Source organism: Myxocyprinus asiaticus, chromosome 1, assembly GCF_019703515.2.
Source record: "Myxocyprinus asiaticus isolate MX2 ecotype Aquarium Trade chromosome 1, UBuf_Myxa_2, whole genome shotgun sequence".
NCBI classification, from domain to species: domain Eukaryota; kingdom Metazoa; phylum Chordata; class Actinopteri; order Cypriniformes; family Catostomidae; genus Myxocyprinus; species Myxocyprinus asiaticus.
Genome location: NC_059344.1, coordinates 48,864,444 through 48,882,989, shown reverse-complemented (window position 1 = coordinate 48,882,989; position 18,546 = coordinate 48,864,444). Strand labels below are relative to the sequence as shown.

The 18,546-nt window shown below is 36.7% G+C and overlaps 1 protein-coding gene across 2 annotated transcripts in view; it reads right to left on the bottom strand.

Annotated features, from left to right (window-relative positions):
• Positions 1 to 44: 44 nt before the first annotated feature.
• Positions 45 to 18,546, bottom strand: part of LOC127447245 (serine incorporator 4-like) — a 32,589-nt gene continuing 14,087 nt past the window's right edge. For both annotated transcript variants that reach the window (XM_051709012.1, XM_051709004.1), the window contains exons 2-12: positions 13,604 to 13,771; positions 12,694 to 12,872; positions 12,110 to 12,189; positions 10,675 to 10,768; positions 9,932 to 10,143; positions 9,660 to 9,755; positions 3,905 to 4,031; positions 3,742 to 3,814; positions 2,758 to 2,797; positions 2,503 to 2,650; positions 45 to 1,047 (exon numbers count right to left, since the gene is read on the bottom strand). In XM_051709012.1, coding sequence (XP_051564972.1) covers positions 837 to 1,047; positions 2,503 to 2,650; positions 2,758 to 2,797; positions 3,742 to 3,814; positions 3,905 to 4,031; positions 9,660 to 9,755; positions 9,932 to 10,143; positions 10,675 to 10,768; positions 12,110 to 12,189; positions 12,694 to 12,872; positions 13,604 to 13,771 — 1,428 coding nt within the window. In that variant the 3' untranslated portion in view covers positions 45 to 836. The remainder of the gene's footprint in view (positions 1,048 to 2,502; positions 2,651 to 2,757; positions 2,798 to 3,741; positions 3,815 to 3,904; positions 4,032 to 9,659; positions 9,756 to 9,931; positions 10,144 to 10,674; positions 10,769 to 12,109; positions 12,190 to 12,693; positions 12,873 to 13,603; positions 13,772 to 18,546) is intronic.

The window sequence follows — 18,546 nt, the reverse complement described above, 5'->3', positions numbered from 1 at the left end:
TATTCCCTTTAATCATTAGTAGACTGAAGTTTTCCTATTACCTTGATGTGCTTGTTTAGAGTTAAATTATAGACAAGCCTCTGTAGAAAACACAGTTAAACTCTAGAATGTGATTTGTTAAAAATATATTTACAAAAATAACTTTTATGACAGTGACATACTAACACAAACATGCAATTAGAACTAAACAGGCTGGTTGTCGCTGGGCTATTAAAGTCATTATACTGTAGATAACAGCTTTTTCTCCCTGTGGCCTCTGAGTGTGGGAGGTGCTCACCCTTAGAGCATATGGCTATTATAGCACATATCCAAGCCATAGATCACTGAATCATAGCTGACATAGCCTATAAAAATTAAATAAATTTAAATGAAACACAGTATATATTAATCTGAAAAAGCCTTTTTAAAGTAGTCCTCATACTGTATGTCTACACATCAACCCAATGAAAAATGCTTCTACATTTCTAGTTTTAAAAAAATCACAAAATGTTCGACACATCCAGCTTGTCCAGAAAATGGACAGAATTTCTATATATGTATTCCTAATATATTCATTTTACTTTTGGCAATTTCAGCACATCCCCAAAGGTATATATGCCCATGCAGTCATAAACATGGTTAACATTTTCAGTGCCCATGTTGAATTGCATTTACAGTGCTGATGTTTTTAATCCTAATAGGATCTTCAGGAGCATCCATTTTCATTTAATGGAGTCTTCTCCTCAGATTTCATAGTTCTGGAGTTTGACCCATTGCCCAGTTGAGGTGGAAATGTCCATTAACTTGTGCACATCCCCACTGTCTTTGATACTGTTGAACAGTCTGGTTAATGTCATTCACACACTAACACTAACATGGCGCCGGGAGGGGGTCCGTCTCTTGATTCGGGCACGGCGAGGTCGTTTGTGATCGGACTGGCAGTGGCACAGGGGACCCAAGAGGAGCCACAGATAGAGAACCACACATGCCCAGCAAGAGGACAGCTTGACCCAGAATGTGGAGTAACTCCCGTGGGTGAAGGTGGTCTCTAGCACAGCAGTCTCATAACTGGGGGGAGATAGAATGTTATTATCAAAAATGGACCGGATTTGAGTCTTTTTTTACTTTCAGAGTACACTGTATATGTACAATGGGGCTAAAGGCCCGCAAGGTAAAAGGCACTTTTAATTTTATTTTCTCCCAAAAGGTTAAATTGCAATAAAAACTACCACACTGCTTTCCTAAATGCATATTTGTCACTATGCAATGCACAATTTCCCTGATACATGAGGTCAACTTATGCAGTGTCTAAAGGTTGATTTTGAGGTAATCTGATCTAACATTTAATAACTTTTAAAATGTTGCAAATGTATGTAGCTAATGAGAATCCCTGAAATTATCACATTTTGAGACAAAATACTTTTCAGTTTTGTTCAAGGTTATTAAATCAAAGGTTTTCAATACAGTAGTTGTCTAATAAATGAAAGGACAGTAGTTGGGGTAAAAGCCCCCGATAAAACAAATAGTTCTTCTCAATTGGGGGGAATAGATTTGTTATGAATAATGTTTAAAGTGAGCTCACGTTGACTGTTCCAATCCCAAAGGAGATTAATTTGCTTATAGAATACTTGAGATATGTTATGAAATGCCAAATGTGATTGAAATTAACAGGAAATGGTGCACCCTTTTCTGAAGTGGTTATTTAGAATAAGCATTATCTGTATTTATTATTTGAAAAACATTGTGTCTCAAAAGTATTTTCATAAATTGACCAATTTTGTCCTATAACTATTTTGCCATACATCTACACTATATCACTATAAACCCCCTTTATGTGTGGGGGCTTTTACTGCAAGTGTGGGATAAAAGGCCCCCCTCTGCACCTTTAAAAAAAAAAAGAATTTTAATCAAAACAATCTTCCATTATTATTTCTTTTCACAAAATGTTGTTCCACCAATATTCAATAAAAAGTATTATTTCTCAATTTTGAAACACTTTGCGACCAGAAAACCCCCCAAAACATATTCATTAAGGGGTGCCGTAAGCCCTTTTGTACCCTACTATACATACATATATTTGAGCATATGGTTTGTTTGTTTTTTTCCTAACCTAGCTATACTTTTGGCTACAAAATTGCTAAAAAAAATTCCCAGAAATTAGATAAATCTGAAAAAAATAAAATAAAAATCCTTTTGGTGACAACTTCAAATGGAATGATGGTTCATAAAGAGACATAATAATAATAAAAATATATATAATAATTAATAAATAATTGCAGAAGGAATTCTGTGTTCTAAAACTGCCGAAATTAGTCTATACTAATTAGTCATATTAAAGAACAATAGAAATCAATAGGAAATCTCCATTTTGACAGCTGTGTATCTGCATGTCAGCGTGCTTTCCATGCTAAATAGTCTAAATATGAAGACTCTTGCATGTACTTAAGTTTATTGTCATTTTAGTGCTTTCTACTGTGACCTCCCTAATCCAGAGCAGCTCAAATGAACTCTTTAACGACTGACCTAAACCAATTAGTGAGGGTCATCATTACGTAGAGGGAGGCCAAAAAGAAGACGAAATGGAAGAAGAAGTAGCTGTAGGCAACGCGCTGGCTCTCATTGTGGATGACCTTCTGACAGCCTTTGTTCTCTTCGATAACAAACTCCTCCTCTGTCAGAAGACAAACAAAGATGTTAAGACCTTGAATCTAAATTGTAATTAAAGACTAATATGTTTGCAAAATCTATGTAAATTGGAACTTGTAATATTGTTCTTACCATCTTCTTCCTCTGGACAGCAGAAACAACAGGAGGCTTTCTGTTCAGTGAGAGAGAGAGAATGTCAGAGAAATAAGCCATTAATTCAATAACAATGCAATATTAATTCAAATTTGGCAGTGTTTCTAGAAAATAAAGAGACAGTTCCCACAAAAATTCTCTCATCATTTACTCACATCTGTCTCATATCTGTCTGACTTTCTTCTGTGGAACACAAAGATATTTTCATAGATGCATGACATGTGTTTTTCCATATCAATATAAGTCAATGGTGTCTAAAACTTTCAAGCTCCAATAAGGACGTAAAGGCAGAATAATGATAATCCTAACGACTCAAGTCGTTTAATCCATGTCTTTAGAAGTGTTACGGTTGGTTTTGGGTGAGAAATAAAGCAAACATTCAGTCCCTTTGCCATCAGCAGTCTCCTTGGTGCGTGCATGAGAGAAGCTCATTCACATTTCCTCATGCTCAATGCACTCGCAGAGTGCTGTACACATGCCAAGAGCGAAAAAGTGTGAACAAGCTTTTCTCATGAATGCACCAAGGAGACTGCTGATGGCAAGATTTATAGTGAATAAGGAGTTACATTTTGTTCTGTTTCTCACTCAAAACCAATCGTATGGCTTCAGAAAACATGAATTAAACCACTTGAGTTGTATGGATGTCTTTCATGCTACCTTTATGTCCTTTTTGGAGCTTGAAAATTCTGGACCCCATTGACTTAAATTGTATGGATATAAAAATATACATCTTTTAAAATATCTTGTTTTCAACAAAAGAAAGTCTTACTTGTTTGAGATGGCATAAGGGATAGTAAATGATAAGAGAATAATAATTTACTGGGTGAACTATAGTTTTAAAAGTGACAGAGCTCATTAATTCCCTAATCATGTCAGATATCCTTCAGTTCAAATCACGAAAAATATCTTAAGTAGGCATTTTCTGCCACATGTGGTCAAAGAGGCATTCAGAAAAACACATACCTGGAATTCATAGCGGTAAACTTTTATCATCCAGAAAGGTCCAAAGACCTCAGCTAAGTACGAAGCCTCATTGCTAAGAAAAAAGGTAGCAGTTAGCTATTTTATTAACATCCAATATCAATACTCCCTCCCCCCCCCCATAGCTTAAATATAGGGTGCACACCATGCAAAGAGAACACAGCAGTACATGATTGCAGCACCAATAATGGCCACGGCATTGCCTTCATTTTGAATCTCATCCCTGCTGACTTTGGGGTAGCACACTGTCATGTTGACTCCCTGATACTCCACTGAAAGCACAAACCAAAACAGAAAGAAAGAGTTGGTGTTATTTGTATCACACATTCACATTTTGCCCTCATTAAGTCTCCACAGCATGTTTGTGTTGACAACTGCTGAAAAATGTCCCCTCACTTTAAGCTATGAAGAAAACAACAGACACACACAATGTAATTTTGGGGGTTTCAGAATCATGTTGTCCAGTCTTGCAAACTCCTCAGAATAAAATGTTACATTAAAGGGATAGTTCACCCAAAAATGAAAATTCTCTCATCATTTACTCACTCTCATGCATCCCAGATGTGTATGACTTTCTTTCTTCAACAGAACACAATCAAATATTTTTAGAAGAATATCTCAGCTCTGTAGTTCCATACAATGCAAGTGAATGGTGATCAGACCTTTGTAGTTCCAAAAATCACATACATTCATATATTTAGAAGCGATATAATAGATGTGGGTGAGAAACAGATCAAAATTTAAGTCCTTTTTTTACTCTAAATCTGGGATGGCATGAGGGTGAGTAAATAATGAAAGAATTTTCATTTTTGGGTGAACTATCCCTTTAAAAGCAGACACTCAGCTGTTTGAAAACTATGGTTAATTACACGTGCGACAAGTTGGAATTTACACACTCAATTTAGAAACGAAAAGTTTTGGAGTTACTGTCTGCTGATTTTGTGTGCTTTGTGTTTAAAAGAATTCCTCTGAGATGGGATTAAACTCCCAGCAAGCCTCAGGGTGCACTGCAGTCCTTATGATGAAGTCATGTGTCAGACAAAGCCCAAACATCCACTGAAAGTTAGAGAACAAGCCGGCACACAACAAACAGATGACAAATGCACATATATATAATTGTGCAGCATTCAGGGATCATGGTGGAGGGTCTCACTGAAAACACTATCCTCACTAGGACTACAAAATGTACATTATGCTAATTTTAATCTTACCACATACTGTATATTATGTTATAAGTGAAAGGCAAAGTGTACTGTAAATCATCCTTAATCAAAACCTCAAAATGCAATCATTAATGTAATCCTGACCCTCAGCCACTCCTGTAATACGTCCCCTCTCTGAAGTTTATCATCAGTGGACTATAACATCTGTATTTCAAATGCCCATGTGAACACCCTCAACTACATCTGTGTTGCATGCTTGAGAGCTCTCCTATGACCTCAGTCAACAGAGTTTTTCTTTCCGGAATTCTCATTTATCTGTCATATGCTGAACATGCACCATCCATCACCTTTACGGTATGCCACAGATTTCTTCTTAAAACAAATCCAGCACTAATGGATTAAATTATGTGAGATGAGATTGAGATTGTTAAGACATTGCAGAGTTTTGCAGGCTTCATTGGTGTCTTTTTGTTAAAGCCAACTTGATTAACTTTGCTTAATAATAAATCAGTTCAACACACAGAGGTTTGCATGCACCACTGCACTTCAAATTGCAGTGATGTTTGCTACTGAAACAACAGACCAGAGAACCTTCATCATTACCTGTGATTGACCAATCAGTTGCTAACAGCTAGAGCCAGGCTCTTACATGCTGCCAGGTTTACATTTTCAAGAGCACTTTGTTTTATTGTCTAAATGACCTTTTAAATGGGTAATTGTGTTATAAAAGTGTCACTTGACCCATCAGGAATGTGAATCATGATGCTGCAGAGCACGTTTGTTGATCGTCTTTCAAGTCAACCTTGTTGTGTAGATGTTAGAATGTAAAGTATCGGGCAATGCGTTTTTGCATGCCTTTTATTTAGTTTTTTAAAGGAATAGTTCACCCAAAAATGAAAAATAATTTATCCTCATGCCATCCCAGATGTGAACGACTTTCTTTTGCGGAACACAAACAAACATTTTTAGAAGAATATTTCAGCTCTGTAGGCCCTCATAATTCAAGTGAATGGTGACCAAAATCTTGAAGCTCCGAAAGCACACAAAAGCAGCATAAAAGTAATCCATATGACAGTGGTTCAGTCTATATCTTCTGAAGCGATATGATAGGTGTGGGTGAGAAACAGATTAATATTTAAGGACTTTATTTACTACCAATATACACTTTCACATTCTTTTGTTTTAGGTGATTCGTTGGATATTCGAGCATATCGCCACCTACTGGGCAGGGAGGAGAATTTATAGTAAAATGGACTTAAATATTGATCTGTTTCTCCCCCACAATTATCATATCGCTTCTGAAGACATGGATTTGACTACTGGAGTCGTATGGATTACTTTTATGCTGCCTTTATATGCATTTTGATTCTTCAAAATGTTGGTACCCATTCACTTACAATTGTATGGACCAACAGAGCTGAGATATTCTACTAAAGATCTTCGTTTGTGTTCATACACATCTAGTATGGCATGAGGTTAAGTAAATGATGAGAGAATTTTCATTTTTGGGTGAACTTCCTTCAAAAGAGCAGAGGGAGAGTAGTCTGAATTGGGTTCTATCCCATTGAATCAGCTCACCCATTGAACTCATTATACCAGCCACAAGTATTTCCAAGTCATCACGGTTTGCATCAGTTGATCTGCTGAAATCTTCATAATTTTCAACGTCTTTTAGGAGAACCCCGCACTATAACATAATATCACAATCGCTCATCTCATGACGTCTTTTATGGACAGCGATTTACTCTTCACCGAGGTGACTAAAAGAGTGATGATCATTTTGCACGTGACCTCTAAAATGAGCATCTATTATCACAAAAGAAAAAAACAAAATAAAACACAACGTCTATTTATAGCCTTATTCCACGTAACAATTTACACTTATGGTGAGAAGACGTTCAGTAACTAAAAAAAGCATTTATATAAATACAACTCGATTAGCCCGACCGATTATTTGTATTGGACAATTGTTATTACGTTATTTAGTCAGAGGTCATGTAAAACTCAGTCTAAATGTCAAAGTGTAAAAATATGTAAATGTATGCCCTGTGATTGGTTAGATAACGTTCACGTTCAGGAGCGCTTCACCCTAAAAGTGCAACATTAAACAGTGTGCTGTCATGTCGTGCTACAAAGGTACACTGAGTGTAACTGTGTACTTTTTTTTTTTCAGTGTTAAAATACTTTCTCCCATCTGAACGCAGTACGCAGTATGTATATTACTGCATAGTATTTTTAGATTATTATTTTTGTTTGTTTAATCAGACTTTTGATCAAAATGTTCTTTAAATTTGGTCAAAATTTCGTCATGTCATATTTATTAATTTTAGTCCATTTTACTCTGACTAAAATTGCATATAATTTTAGTCATCGAAAATAAAATGTAGTTGACAATAATGTGCAAAATAAAAAAAACCGTAACAAACCAGACTTTAACCAAATATTCAAACATCTTGAAAAATGTACAATATAGCTAAACATTTATTGATTCAGACATGTATCAAACATATGATTTCTCAACATAAACAACACGAGAAAACTGTCTGGAAAACATGAGCTTCTGAATAGCATAATAATATAGTAGTCTATTCTAAGTACAGTATTAGAAACTTTTTTTATAAGTTACTGGGTTGCAGATTTTTCATACTTTAGAGAATATTCCGTGTTTTAAACAATTTAGAAGTTGTTTTTATGGAAACATTGTATTTACAAAGTTGTGCATTCTGACAAGTGTGGTAAACTTTGTTCAAGTTTATCTGTTCATTTGCTTACTTGTCTGTGCAGATGTAAATTGTATTATGTTTATGTTGCAAACATAGGTGATTAATCTCATACATGTGCTTGATGTGTTTGAGTGAGGTAATTAGCCTGTTTGTACATACTATGCATGAATTATTTTAATAATAAATAAAAAAAATTAAGAAATAAAAAAAGAAGAACATGTTAGTGCATTGTAAGTATTTTGCAGTATTGTTTTTTTTTTTTTCATATTTTCATCAAAAGTATGTTCTAATTAAAATCATTTGATTATCGTCATGATGCGTCTTTTTTCGGCTGTCTTCATTCTTGTTGATAAAATAAAAACATCCTTTGTCAACAAACATTTTCGGCAGTAATTTAGTTGTTGAGATTAACTGTATGCAGAGACAACTATAAAAAGCCATTCGTAGGTTGATTTCCTTCAATTAGTGTAAACACTGTGGCTCTATCAAAACATTGCTTTTTTAGGTTGTTTGCTCATTTGCAATACGTGTGCTATCTGGGCTGATTTTAGTCAGAAAGACGGACCCGTTTTGCAGTTTCACATTTCTTTCTCTCTTTTTCACTTATTAGCGAAGGCAGAAAGATTTGTTTTAGCACCAATGCAATAAAATGAAGAGCAAAACCACGCATTAGTTGTGCAATTAATACTGTCTCTACCTATTTAACCCTCCTGTTGCATTCAAAATCTGCATACACCTTCAGTTTTGACCCGGTGGAGTTTTTTTTTTTTTTTTTTCTCCCTTTTTCTCCCCAATTTGGAATGCCCAATTCCCAATGCGCTTTAAATCCTCATGGTGGCGTAGTGACTCGCCTCAATCCGGGTGGTGGAGGACGAATCTCAGTTGCCTCCGCGAGACCGTCAATCCGCACATTTTATCACGTGGCTTGTTGAGCGCGTTACCACGGAGACCTAGTGCGTGTGGAGCTTTCACACTATTCACACCAAGCAAACCACATTATAGCGACCAGGAGGAAGTTACCCCATGTGACTCTACCCTCCCTAGCAACCAGGCCAGTTTGGTTGCTTAGGAGACCTGGCTGGAGTCACTCAGCACGCCCTGGATTTGAACTTGACTCCAGGTGTGGTAGTCAGCATCTTTACTCGCTGAGCTACCCATGCCCCAACCCAGTGGAGTTTTAAGCTTATAAAACATTTGTAAAAAACTAGAATTCTTTAACATTTCAAAATATACATTAACTACAGCTAAACCAGTGTTTGTAAACAAGATGCAATCCCATTTTGAGACTAAAAAGTGTGCGCGAGAGTATGGGAAAGAGGCTAAATGTAAGTAAAGTATTTTAAAGAAAAATCTCATTCATAAATGTGGGAAAATATCTGCATAATATCATGTTTAAAGCCATAATTGATGCCCGGGAATGCAAAAGATGTAAAAAAATTTTTTAAAATAGTTATATCTCTTAAATAATTTCTTCTAAAATTCTGATGTTTTTTTGTTTTTTTATTATTATTATTATTATTGTTCATTTTGGTAGTCTTGACAAAATCACAAGGTTTGGTTCCCGTACGAAAAACGATGTGGTATTTAAAAATTATGTTTTACCTCTATCGGGTCAAAAATGACCCAAACGCAATAGGAGGGTTAATCATTCTTGTGCGGCCACATATAATGATGTAATTTTGTTTCAAACGCTTGTCGCTGCATAAACCAGCTAAATGAGTCTTATTTTCTGGCAAGGTTTGTCATAATTCTTCATTAACAGTACAAAAATGCATACAAACTAAACTGTACAGTCAAAATCCTCAAGAAAAAATTAATTATTACCAATAGCAATTTGCTTCCGCCATGATTCTTAAATCAACCACTTGAAGAAAATCCCAAGTTTCCCCACTCGTAATTATGACTTTGTAGTGGAGTTCATGTGTGCTTGTAAATACGGTCATTCCGACATGAATTTAACAAACCGTTAGATCTGACACAGTTTTGCATGGGACAAACAGTCTTTTCTAGTTACCTTTCTCTGGTGGGCGGCTGGACAGGGCAGAGAAGGTCAGGTACATGACATAGCAGCTAATGATGGAAGCCTGCAGGAGTCCTGAGCGGGGCTGCTCTAAAAAGGAGAACAACTGTCAGCCTAAATAACTAATTATGCTTGATTTAGTTCAACATTTTTTGCTTGTAATTGTTTAGGCTTATAACATTTATCCTTTTCTTGATATGTTTATATTTAATTTTCAATGTTTTGGTGAGAGCACATAAACAGATAAAAAAGAATACAGCACTAACTTTGCTGCACGCAGGGAGTGACCGCAATAAAAGACATGATGGTGCAGAGGGCCAGGTTTGTCCATAGCAGTGCTTTATTCAGGTGGCATCCTGCTGGGTGAGTGTAGTATTTGTACATGAACGTGAAGGCCATGGTGGCGATGGTGTAGAAAAAGAGAGTAGCACACAAGACTGCCACGTACCACCTTTTATTCTCAGCTGCACCGGTTAACCTGGGAATGAGAGGCAAGACTGAGACAGGGTGAGATCATTGTTGCCGCGGGTGTAAATCTAAATGGAGAAATCACACTACTGTATGTTTCCCTTGGATGGCTTCCATACTCTAAGAGGCAGTAATGTGTTGCACAGAAAATCCTATTATGTCCAATGTGTTAAGCAATGTAATGCTGCCTCAAAATGACTTCACAAACATCTGGGGAAAAGCTGGATGTCAGAAGGTGAGCAGAGGGGTGAGTCTGAATGTGTTTGTGTGTGTTTGTGTAAGAATAAGTGAGATACCAGAGAGTAACAAGAAGGGAGTGAGGGACAGAGATAATCTAGAATTCCAACTGTGGAAGATTATGTTTTATCATTCCAGGGCAAAATATGACTCAGACATGAACCAGATGTGTTCTTGGTTCAACACAGTCTGGTAATGGGTGCCTTCCTACAGTAGTTATTGTGGATTAAAGCATTGTGGATTGACTCAGGTGCATGTATCCATGAGTTGGTACCGTCTGAGAAATCCCAGTTCCTTCACTTACCAGTTCTTATTCCAGGTGTGAGCAAAAGCAGTGATGAGAATGAGCTGAATGAGGATGAAAGAAAAGCCTCCCACCACTCCAACATAATGCCAGGCTACAGGGGGTAAGAGATGAAAGAGGAAGAAAAAAGTAAAATGCTTGCATTCTATAAAACAGGATATGGGAAAGAGACAGCATTAAAGCATCTCTGAAGACAGAGTGAAGGAGCAAGATTTAGCATCTCTGTAACAAGTGAAATCCAGTGTCACTGAGATTTACGGGACAATCCCCACTGTTGTGCTCTGATGAAAAATAGGCAATGTGTCCATAGTACCGCCTGGTGGATTTGTGTGAGAACTGCAATTCAAATGATCCAGACTGAGAGTTAAATAAATAATTCCCAGATGTGTATGCATTTCTTTCTTCCACAGAACACAAACAAAGATGTTTTTTTTTTTTTTTTTTTTTTTTAAATATAACAGCTCTGTAGGTCCAGTCAATGCAAATTAATAGTGACAAAAACTTTGAAGCTCCAAAAAGCACATAAAGGCAGCATAAAAGTAATCCGTTCGATTTAATCCATGTCTACTAATGCGATTTAATCGGTTTTGTGTGAGAACAGACCAAAATATAACTGCTTTTTTACTATAAATCTTGACATTAGCAATTTCCTTGGCTACCATGATTTCAAGATTACATTGCTTGACGCATGCGCAGAGCGCTAGATGGCGCTAGGAAGTGTAATCAAGCTTGAAATCATGATCACCAAGAAGACTGCTGATGTCAAGATTTATAGTGAAAAAGGAGTTATATTTTGGTCTGTTCTCAACCAAAATTTATTTGAAATAAACCACTGGAGTCGTATGGATTACTTTTGTGCTGCCTTTATGTGCTTTTTGGAGCTTCAAAGTTTTGGTCAAAAAGTATGGACCAACAGAGCTGAGATATTCTAAAAATCTTCATTTGTGTTCTGCAGAAGAAAGAAAGTCATACACATCTGGGATGGCATGAGGGTGAGTAAATGATGAGAGAATTTTCATTTTTGGGTGAACTATTCCTTTTAACTTGTATTGAAACACAAAAATGAAAATTCCATCATCATTTACTCACCCTTTTGTTGTTTCAAACCTGTATAAATTTGCATTTATTTATTTCCCATGTAACACAAAAGAAGACGTTAGCCAGAATACTAGTCTTGTGTTCCATGGAAAAGATAAAGGCATATGTTTGAAAAAGCATCAGGGTGAGTAATTGACAAAATAACCATTTTTGGGTGTACTAAACTTTGGAGACAGGGACACAATGATTTGATTCAACAAAGTCATGACCAAAATCGTAACAATCACTTTAGATGCAGACTATTCACTACAAATCACAATGTTTTGGTCACTATGCATTTCATGCCCAAATTAGTGATCAGAAAAATGAATATCAGTTTGACAGATGATCAGCTCACCATGCAAAAAGGATTCTGTGGGGATAAAGAAGGCAGCAGCAATCATTCCAAGCAAAGTGATGAACTTCAGAAACCAGAACCTGAGTGAGGATGAGGAAAATAAGTGTTTTAATGTATCTATATTAAGTTACTTAATATGTATAAATATATACATATATATATATATATATATATATATATATATATATATATATATATATATATATAAGTGTAACTTATAATTAAAATCAATAGGTTATGGTTAGGATTTATGTTTAGTCATACATGAGCACTCTTATCTAGGCCAAGCCACCATGGCTCTGGTTGACCCGTGTCCATATCATGTTCTTCCTTGGAAGAAGTCATCAATTATGGCCTAGCAACAGCCATTTAGTATTTAATTCATAAAGCAATCAAAAGCAGTCCGAGATCAATTTAAGCGGCCAGCAAGTTACATCCAATATCCCATTGTCTCAACTACTAAGTTTAGCACAGATTTTAAAGGCTTTCATGATGCACATGCACATCTACTGAGTGCGGATAAATGCAATATGATAATAGCATTACCACAGAGGGATAATAATACAAATAATACAGTCACTGACCCGTTGTGGATGAGGGCTCGGAAATCCTGACTGGACTTTACATCAATAAGGAAGATGGCCATCATCAAATAGAAACAAGCTGTTCCAAAGCACACCCTGTAGACTGCAGAGTAGCCCACCAGCATCTGACAGTCCCCTCCACCGTGAGCCTCATCACACACCACATTAAAGAAAGGCACCTGAGGAATAGAGAGACATTTGGTATTCTGTGCCAGAACGTTTCTGCAGGGTACAGACTATGCTGGAATGTGTAGTTGGTGTGTGTCCTGGCAAGCTGATTAGTTAAGATTTTATTGGATGCAACTTGGTTCAAAAGAAGTATAGTTTTGGCTGTTTACAGCAGAGTCTTCCTACGATTTGATGCCTTTTTGGCTTTAAACCTTTTAAAAAATGAAACATACTGCACTTTTATAACAATCTTTATGTTTCATCATAAAAGGGACATGTTAAAGATTTTATAAGTCATACTGGTCTAGCTAATTGACTTTAAAAATATATGCATCCTGTTAAGTGGGCAAGGCCATAGTGGACAATAACTGTGGAAATCAACTTTTTGCTACAACATTACATACCTTTAACATTAATATATAAAAATTCATAAATATTTATATATAAAAAAAAAAATTCAGAAAAATAATAATAATATTGGAAAATATTAGAAATCTGATGACTTAGCACTTATTTTTGTCAAAGATGTTTGGTGTGCAGCCCACATGAGAAAATGAAACTAGTACAATAAATTAAAATTATTTAAAATTTGACTGACTAGGCTCAAACAACAGTGCATAACATTATAAATACCATAATTGTACTGGGGATTTAAAACACATTGTAAATAGAGAAGGAGGTAAGGAGAATAAACTGTACCCTGTATAAAGCAAAAAGAATGTCAACCTGTTTATAAACTTACATTCTCCCTCACTGCCTCTGACACAGTCTTAGACAGCATGAGGCATGAGACAGTGCAGGCCAGGATGTGGAATAAAGTGTACATGACACGAGTGCTGGATGATGATTTGATGGGTGGACAGAAAGAGCAACACAGGGAACATGGTGCCGGGCCACAGCAGCAGCATATCTGTCCAGAAAAATAGACCATTTGAATGAAAGGGTAAGGGGAAAGATCTAAAGCTGATGTCTTTGGTGGACCTGCAGTGGCAGGTCGCCATCTGAGTTTCGGAAATATGGTGGGGAGGGGTTGAGATTAATCTATTGTAGATCACTCAAAGCATCTGGATTTTTCTAATGGGTCACGGTTGGCTGATTGGACAAGGTCCAAGCATCTTTTATCCTCAGGTTAACCCAGAAACATACAGTAGATTGGGCTAAAACTCAGCTCATTCCTCACTGATTTCTACAGATTAACAACCCATCTTGATCTTACAGCACGTGCTTGTAATGAAAAACATGAAATGTATAACACTGCACTTCAATCTAATATCTTGTCACAGTCATTCACTATGTGAGTGGACAACCACAGCATCTGACACAGCCATTGAAATACAGAGCAATTCCCAATGGAAATTCCAACCTATGATGTCTAAGCCTTTTGCAATATAGTATTTAACATTCGAGTTCATCATCACATTTCTTTTGGCATCGCTATTTGGAGAGAGAAAAAAAACCTTTGCATAGGGAAATTAATTGTTAAATTGATACATTTCTTAATTGCTAAATGAAGCAAACTAATTTTAAGGTAATAGTGACAGCTTCTGGTAAAAGCATTTGGCAGCATATTTTTGGCTACAGTTTTGGCCTGAGTGAAAACAATGTCAAAAAGTTTACAAAAATTACAGCACGGCCTGTTTTACAGCACTGTTTCTCTTTGGGGATGGTTGATTCTCACATAACTCTGTTGTTGTACTGATTGACTGTAAAGCACGTGTCAGAACTACAGTGTGTGTAAAAATGCTACAAGCTTCTTATAAATTACAATAAAAATTGAAAAATCTAAATTGTTTACAAATAATTTCTCTCAAAACAAAGTACAATGCTGAAAAAAGTTTATGAATCAAGGAATTACTTTGGATTAAAGGATGATTCCGGCAGCTTTTGTAGCATAATGTTGATTACCACAAAAATGTATTTCGACTTGTAAAAAGCTCAAATCTGGGTTACATCAGGCATTTACAATGGAAGTGAATGGGGCCCATCTGTAAATGTTAAAATACTCACTGTTTCAAAAGTATAGCCACAAAACAATATGTGTGCTATCATGATTTTAGTGTGAAAACATCACTTACTAACATTTTCTGTGTAAAGTTTTATTCAATTTTACAACTTTGTTGCCATGATGATGTAATGCTGTAAACACTAAAATTATCATAAAAAAGACTATTTAAACAACTTTACAACTTAAGCCTAAATAACACAAAAAAAGTGCTTTATAAAATTATAAACTTCACATTTCTGCCTTTAAACCCCCCCAAACACTGGCCCCAGTCACTTTCATTGTAAGTGCATCACTGTAGCCTCGATTTTTGCTATTGTTTTATTTTTTTCGAATAAAAGGAGGGATAAGTGGGGCATGGGTAGCTCAGTGAGTATTGACGCTGGACCCTGGAATTGCGAGTTCGACTCCAGCCAGGTCTCCTAAGCACCCAAATTGGCCCGGTTGCTAGGGAGGGTAGAGTCACATGGGGTAACCTCCTCGTGGTCGTGATTAGTGGTTCTCGTGCTCAATGGGGCATGTGGTAAGTTGTGCATGGATCGCAGAGAGTAGCATGAGTCTCCACATGCTGGGAGTCTCTGTGGTGTCATGCACAACAAGCCACGTGATAAGATGTGCGGATTCACTGTCTCAGAAGCAGAGGCAACTGAGACTTGTCCTTTGCCACCCAGATTGAGGTGAGTAACCGCACCACCACAAGGACCTTCTAAGTAGTGGGAATTGGGCATTCCAAATTGGGGAGAAGAGGGGATTAAAAAAAAAAAGGAGGGATAAGTAAAAAATAAATATTTTGTGGTAATCAACGTTATGCCACAAATGCTGTCGATTGAGCTTTGCTTGTCTATTGAACCCGGAATATTCCTTTAATCTATTACATTAACCTGTAACATGTTCAGTGGTATTTATCTATGTTTGGTGCAACCTCCCGCATGTTCCATTTTTATTTTAATTTTTTCATTTTTTTGCCTTGCATCACTCAACAAGGGTCAACCATCAGGTACAAAAAGAATGAGTCAAATATGTATTACAAATATTGACAAATCTAATATTCACTTCAATTAATAAATTAACTGCAAATTCAGGATGGTTTCAAACTAATTATCAACTCCATCTATTCAGTTGCCACTACAGTTAGGCAGACAATCTTAGGTGCTGACGATGTAGACAAAGTAACATATTATGAATACTGCACATGTAAATACAGTAGCCGTTTATGTTTTTTTTTTTTTTTTTTTTTTTTATTAGCTACTAATTTGACCTATTTTAAATGAGGGAATTATCAAAAAATCTTAATTTCTTTACAGTTTGTGTAATGGAGTTGACTTATGATTGTGATGCAGAAAATATAAGCACAATTACTTGTTAATACCTGACAGTGTTGACAAAAAGTAGGGACACAGCTGTGAAAATGTATACAAAATGTAGGCCCTACATGTGGACAAGTTGTGAGGCATGTTTTGCCTTATCTGCATAAAAACACATTTGTCTGATAGCTCACTGATGGTGCATCACTATATTATTATTTTGTGCACTTAAAATACACTTGTGAAGACTTGTGTGTAACTAACCCAAGCTGCTCTTAATAAATGAAGGTAAACATGTTTGTAGTCAATGAGCAGCCAGCAAAGACACTGACCTACAAGGCTGATGATGACAGAATGAGTCATTCATCCTCTTAATTGCATTTGGCAGAAAGCATTTTCCATGATGCCTCTATTTTGATTCAAAGAGTTTCACCTTCTCATACCAAACAACACCAGCTGACCAATGATGTGACACAAGCTGACACATTTTAATATTGTAATAATAACTTTTACAGTATTATTCTGATAATGGATTTTTCTTTTCATTATTCATAAATGTATAATGTCTCATACATTTGTTCTGCTTACTTTTTTAACAACTGCATTCATATTACTAGCTAATTCCAAATACAGATAGGCCTATATTACAGGTGCATCTCAATAAATTAGAATGTCGTGGAAAAGTGCATTTATTTCAGTAATTCAACTCAAATTGTGAAACTCGTGTATTAAATAAATTCAATGCACACAGACTGAAGTAGTTTAAGTCTTTGGTTCTTTTAATTGTGATGATTTTGGCTCACATTTAACAAAAACCCACCAATTCACTATCTCAAAAAATTAGAATATTTTGACATGCCAATCAGCTAATCAACTCAAAACACCTGCAAAGGTTTCCTGAGCCTTCAAAATGGTCTCTCAGTTTGGTTCACTAGGCTACAAAATCATGGGGAAGACTGCTGATCTGACAGTTGTCCAGAAGACAATCATTGACACCCTTCACAAGGAGGGTAAGCCACAAACATTCATTGCCAAAGAAGCTGTCTGTTCACAGAGTGCTGTATCCAAGCATGTTAACAGAAAGTTGAGTGGAAGGAAAAAGTGTGGAAGAAAAAGATGCACAACCAACCGAGAGAACCGCAGCCTTATGATTGTCCAGCAAAATCGATTCAAGAATTTGGGTGAACTTCACAAGGAATGGACTGAGGCTGGGGTCAAGGCATCAAGAGCCACCACACACAGACATGTCAAGGAATTTGGCTACAGTTGTCGTATTCCTCTTGTTAAGCCACTCCTGAACCACAGACAACATCAGAGGCGTCTTACCTGGGCTAAGGAGAAGAAGAACTGGACTGTTGCCCAGTGGTCCAAAGTCCTCTTTTCAGATGAGAGCAAGTTTTGTATTTCATTTGGAAACCAAGGTCCTAGAGTCTGGAGGAAGGGTGGAGAAGCTCATAGCCCAAGTTGCTTGAAGTCCAGTGTTAAGTTTCCACAGTCTGTGATGATTTGGGGTGCAATGTCATCTGCTGGTGTTGGTCCATTGTGTTTTTTGAAAACCAAAGTCACTGCACCCGTTTACCAAGACATTTTAGAGCACTTAATGCTTCCTTCTGCTGACCAGCTTTTTAAAGATGCTGATTTCATTTTCCAGCAGGATTTGGCACCTGCCCACACTGCCAAAAGCACCAAAAGTTGGTTAAATGACCATGGTGTTGGTGTGCTTGACTGGCCAGCAAACTCACCAGACCTGAACCCCATAGAGAATCTATGGGGTATTGTCAAGAGGAAAATGAGAAACAAGAGACCAAAAAAGGCAGATGAGCTGAAGGCCACTGTCAAAGAAACCTGGGCTTCCATACCACCTCAGCAGTGCCACAAACTGATCACCTCCATGCCATGCCGAATTGAGGCAGTAATTAAAGCAAAAGGAGCCCCTACCAAGTATTGAGTACATATACAGTAAATGAACATACTTTCCAGAAGGCCAACAATTCACTAAAAATGTTTTTTTTATTGGTCTTATGATGTATTCTAATTTTTTGAGATAGTGAATTGGTGGGTTTTTGTTAAATGTGAGCCAAAATCATCACAATTAAAAGAACCAAAGACTTAAACTTCCTCAGTCTGTGTGCATTGAATTTATTTAATACACGAGTTTCACAATTTGAGTTGAATTACTGAAATAAATGCACTTTTCCACGACATTCTAATTTATTGAGATGCACCTGTATATTTGTCACAGTCACTGTGTTTCCAAGGACTCATATTTTGAAGTGGTTTTCATCCCTTGTATTCTGATTCTCCCGGACTACTTTTCTCAGAATGCACTGCCCTCATCACTGCCATCTGTTCCTCACCACAGCAACCTGTTCTCCATTC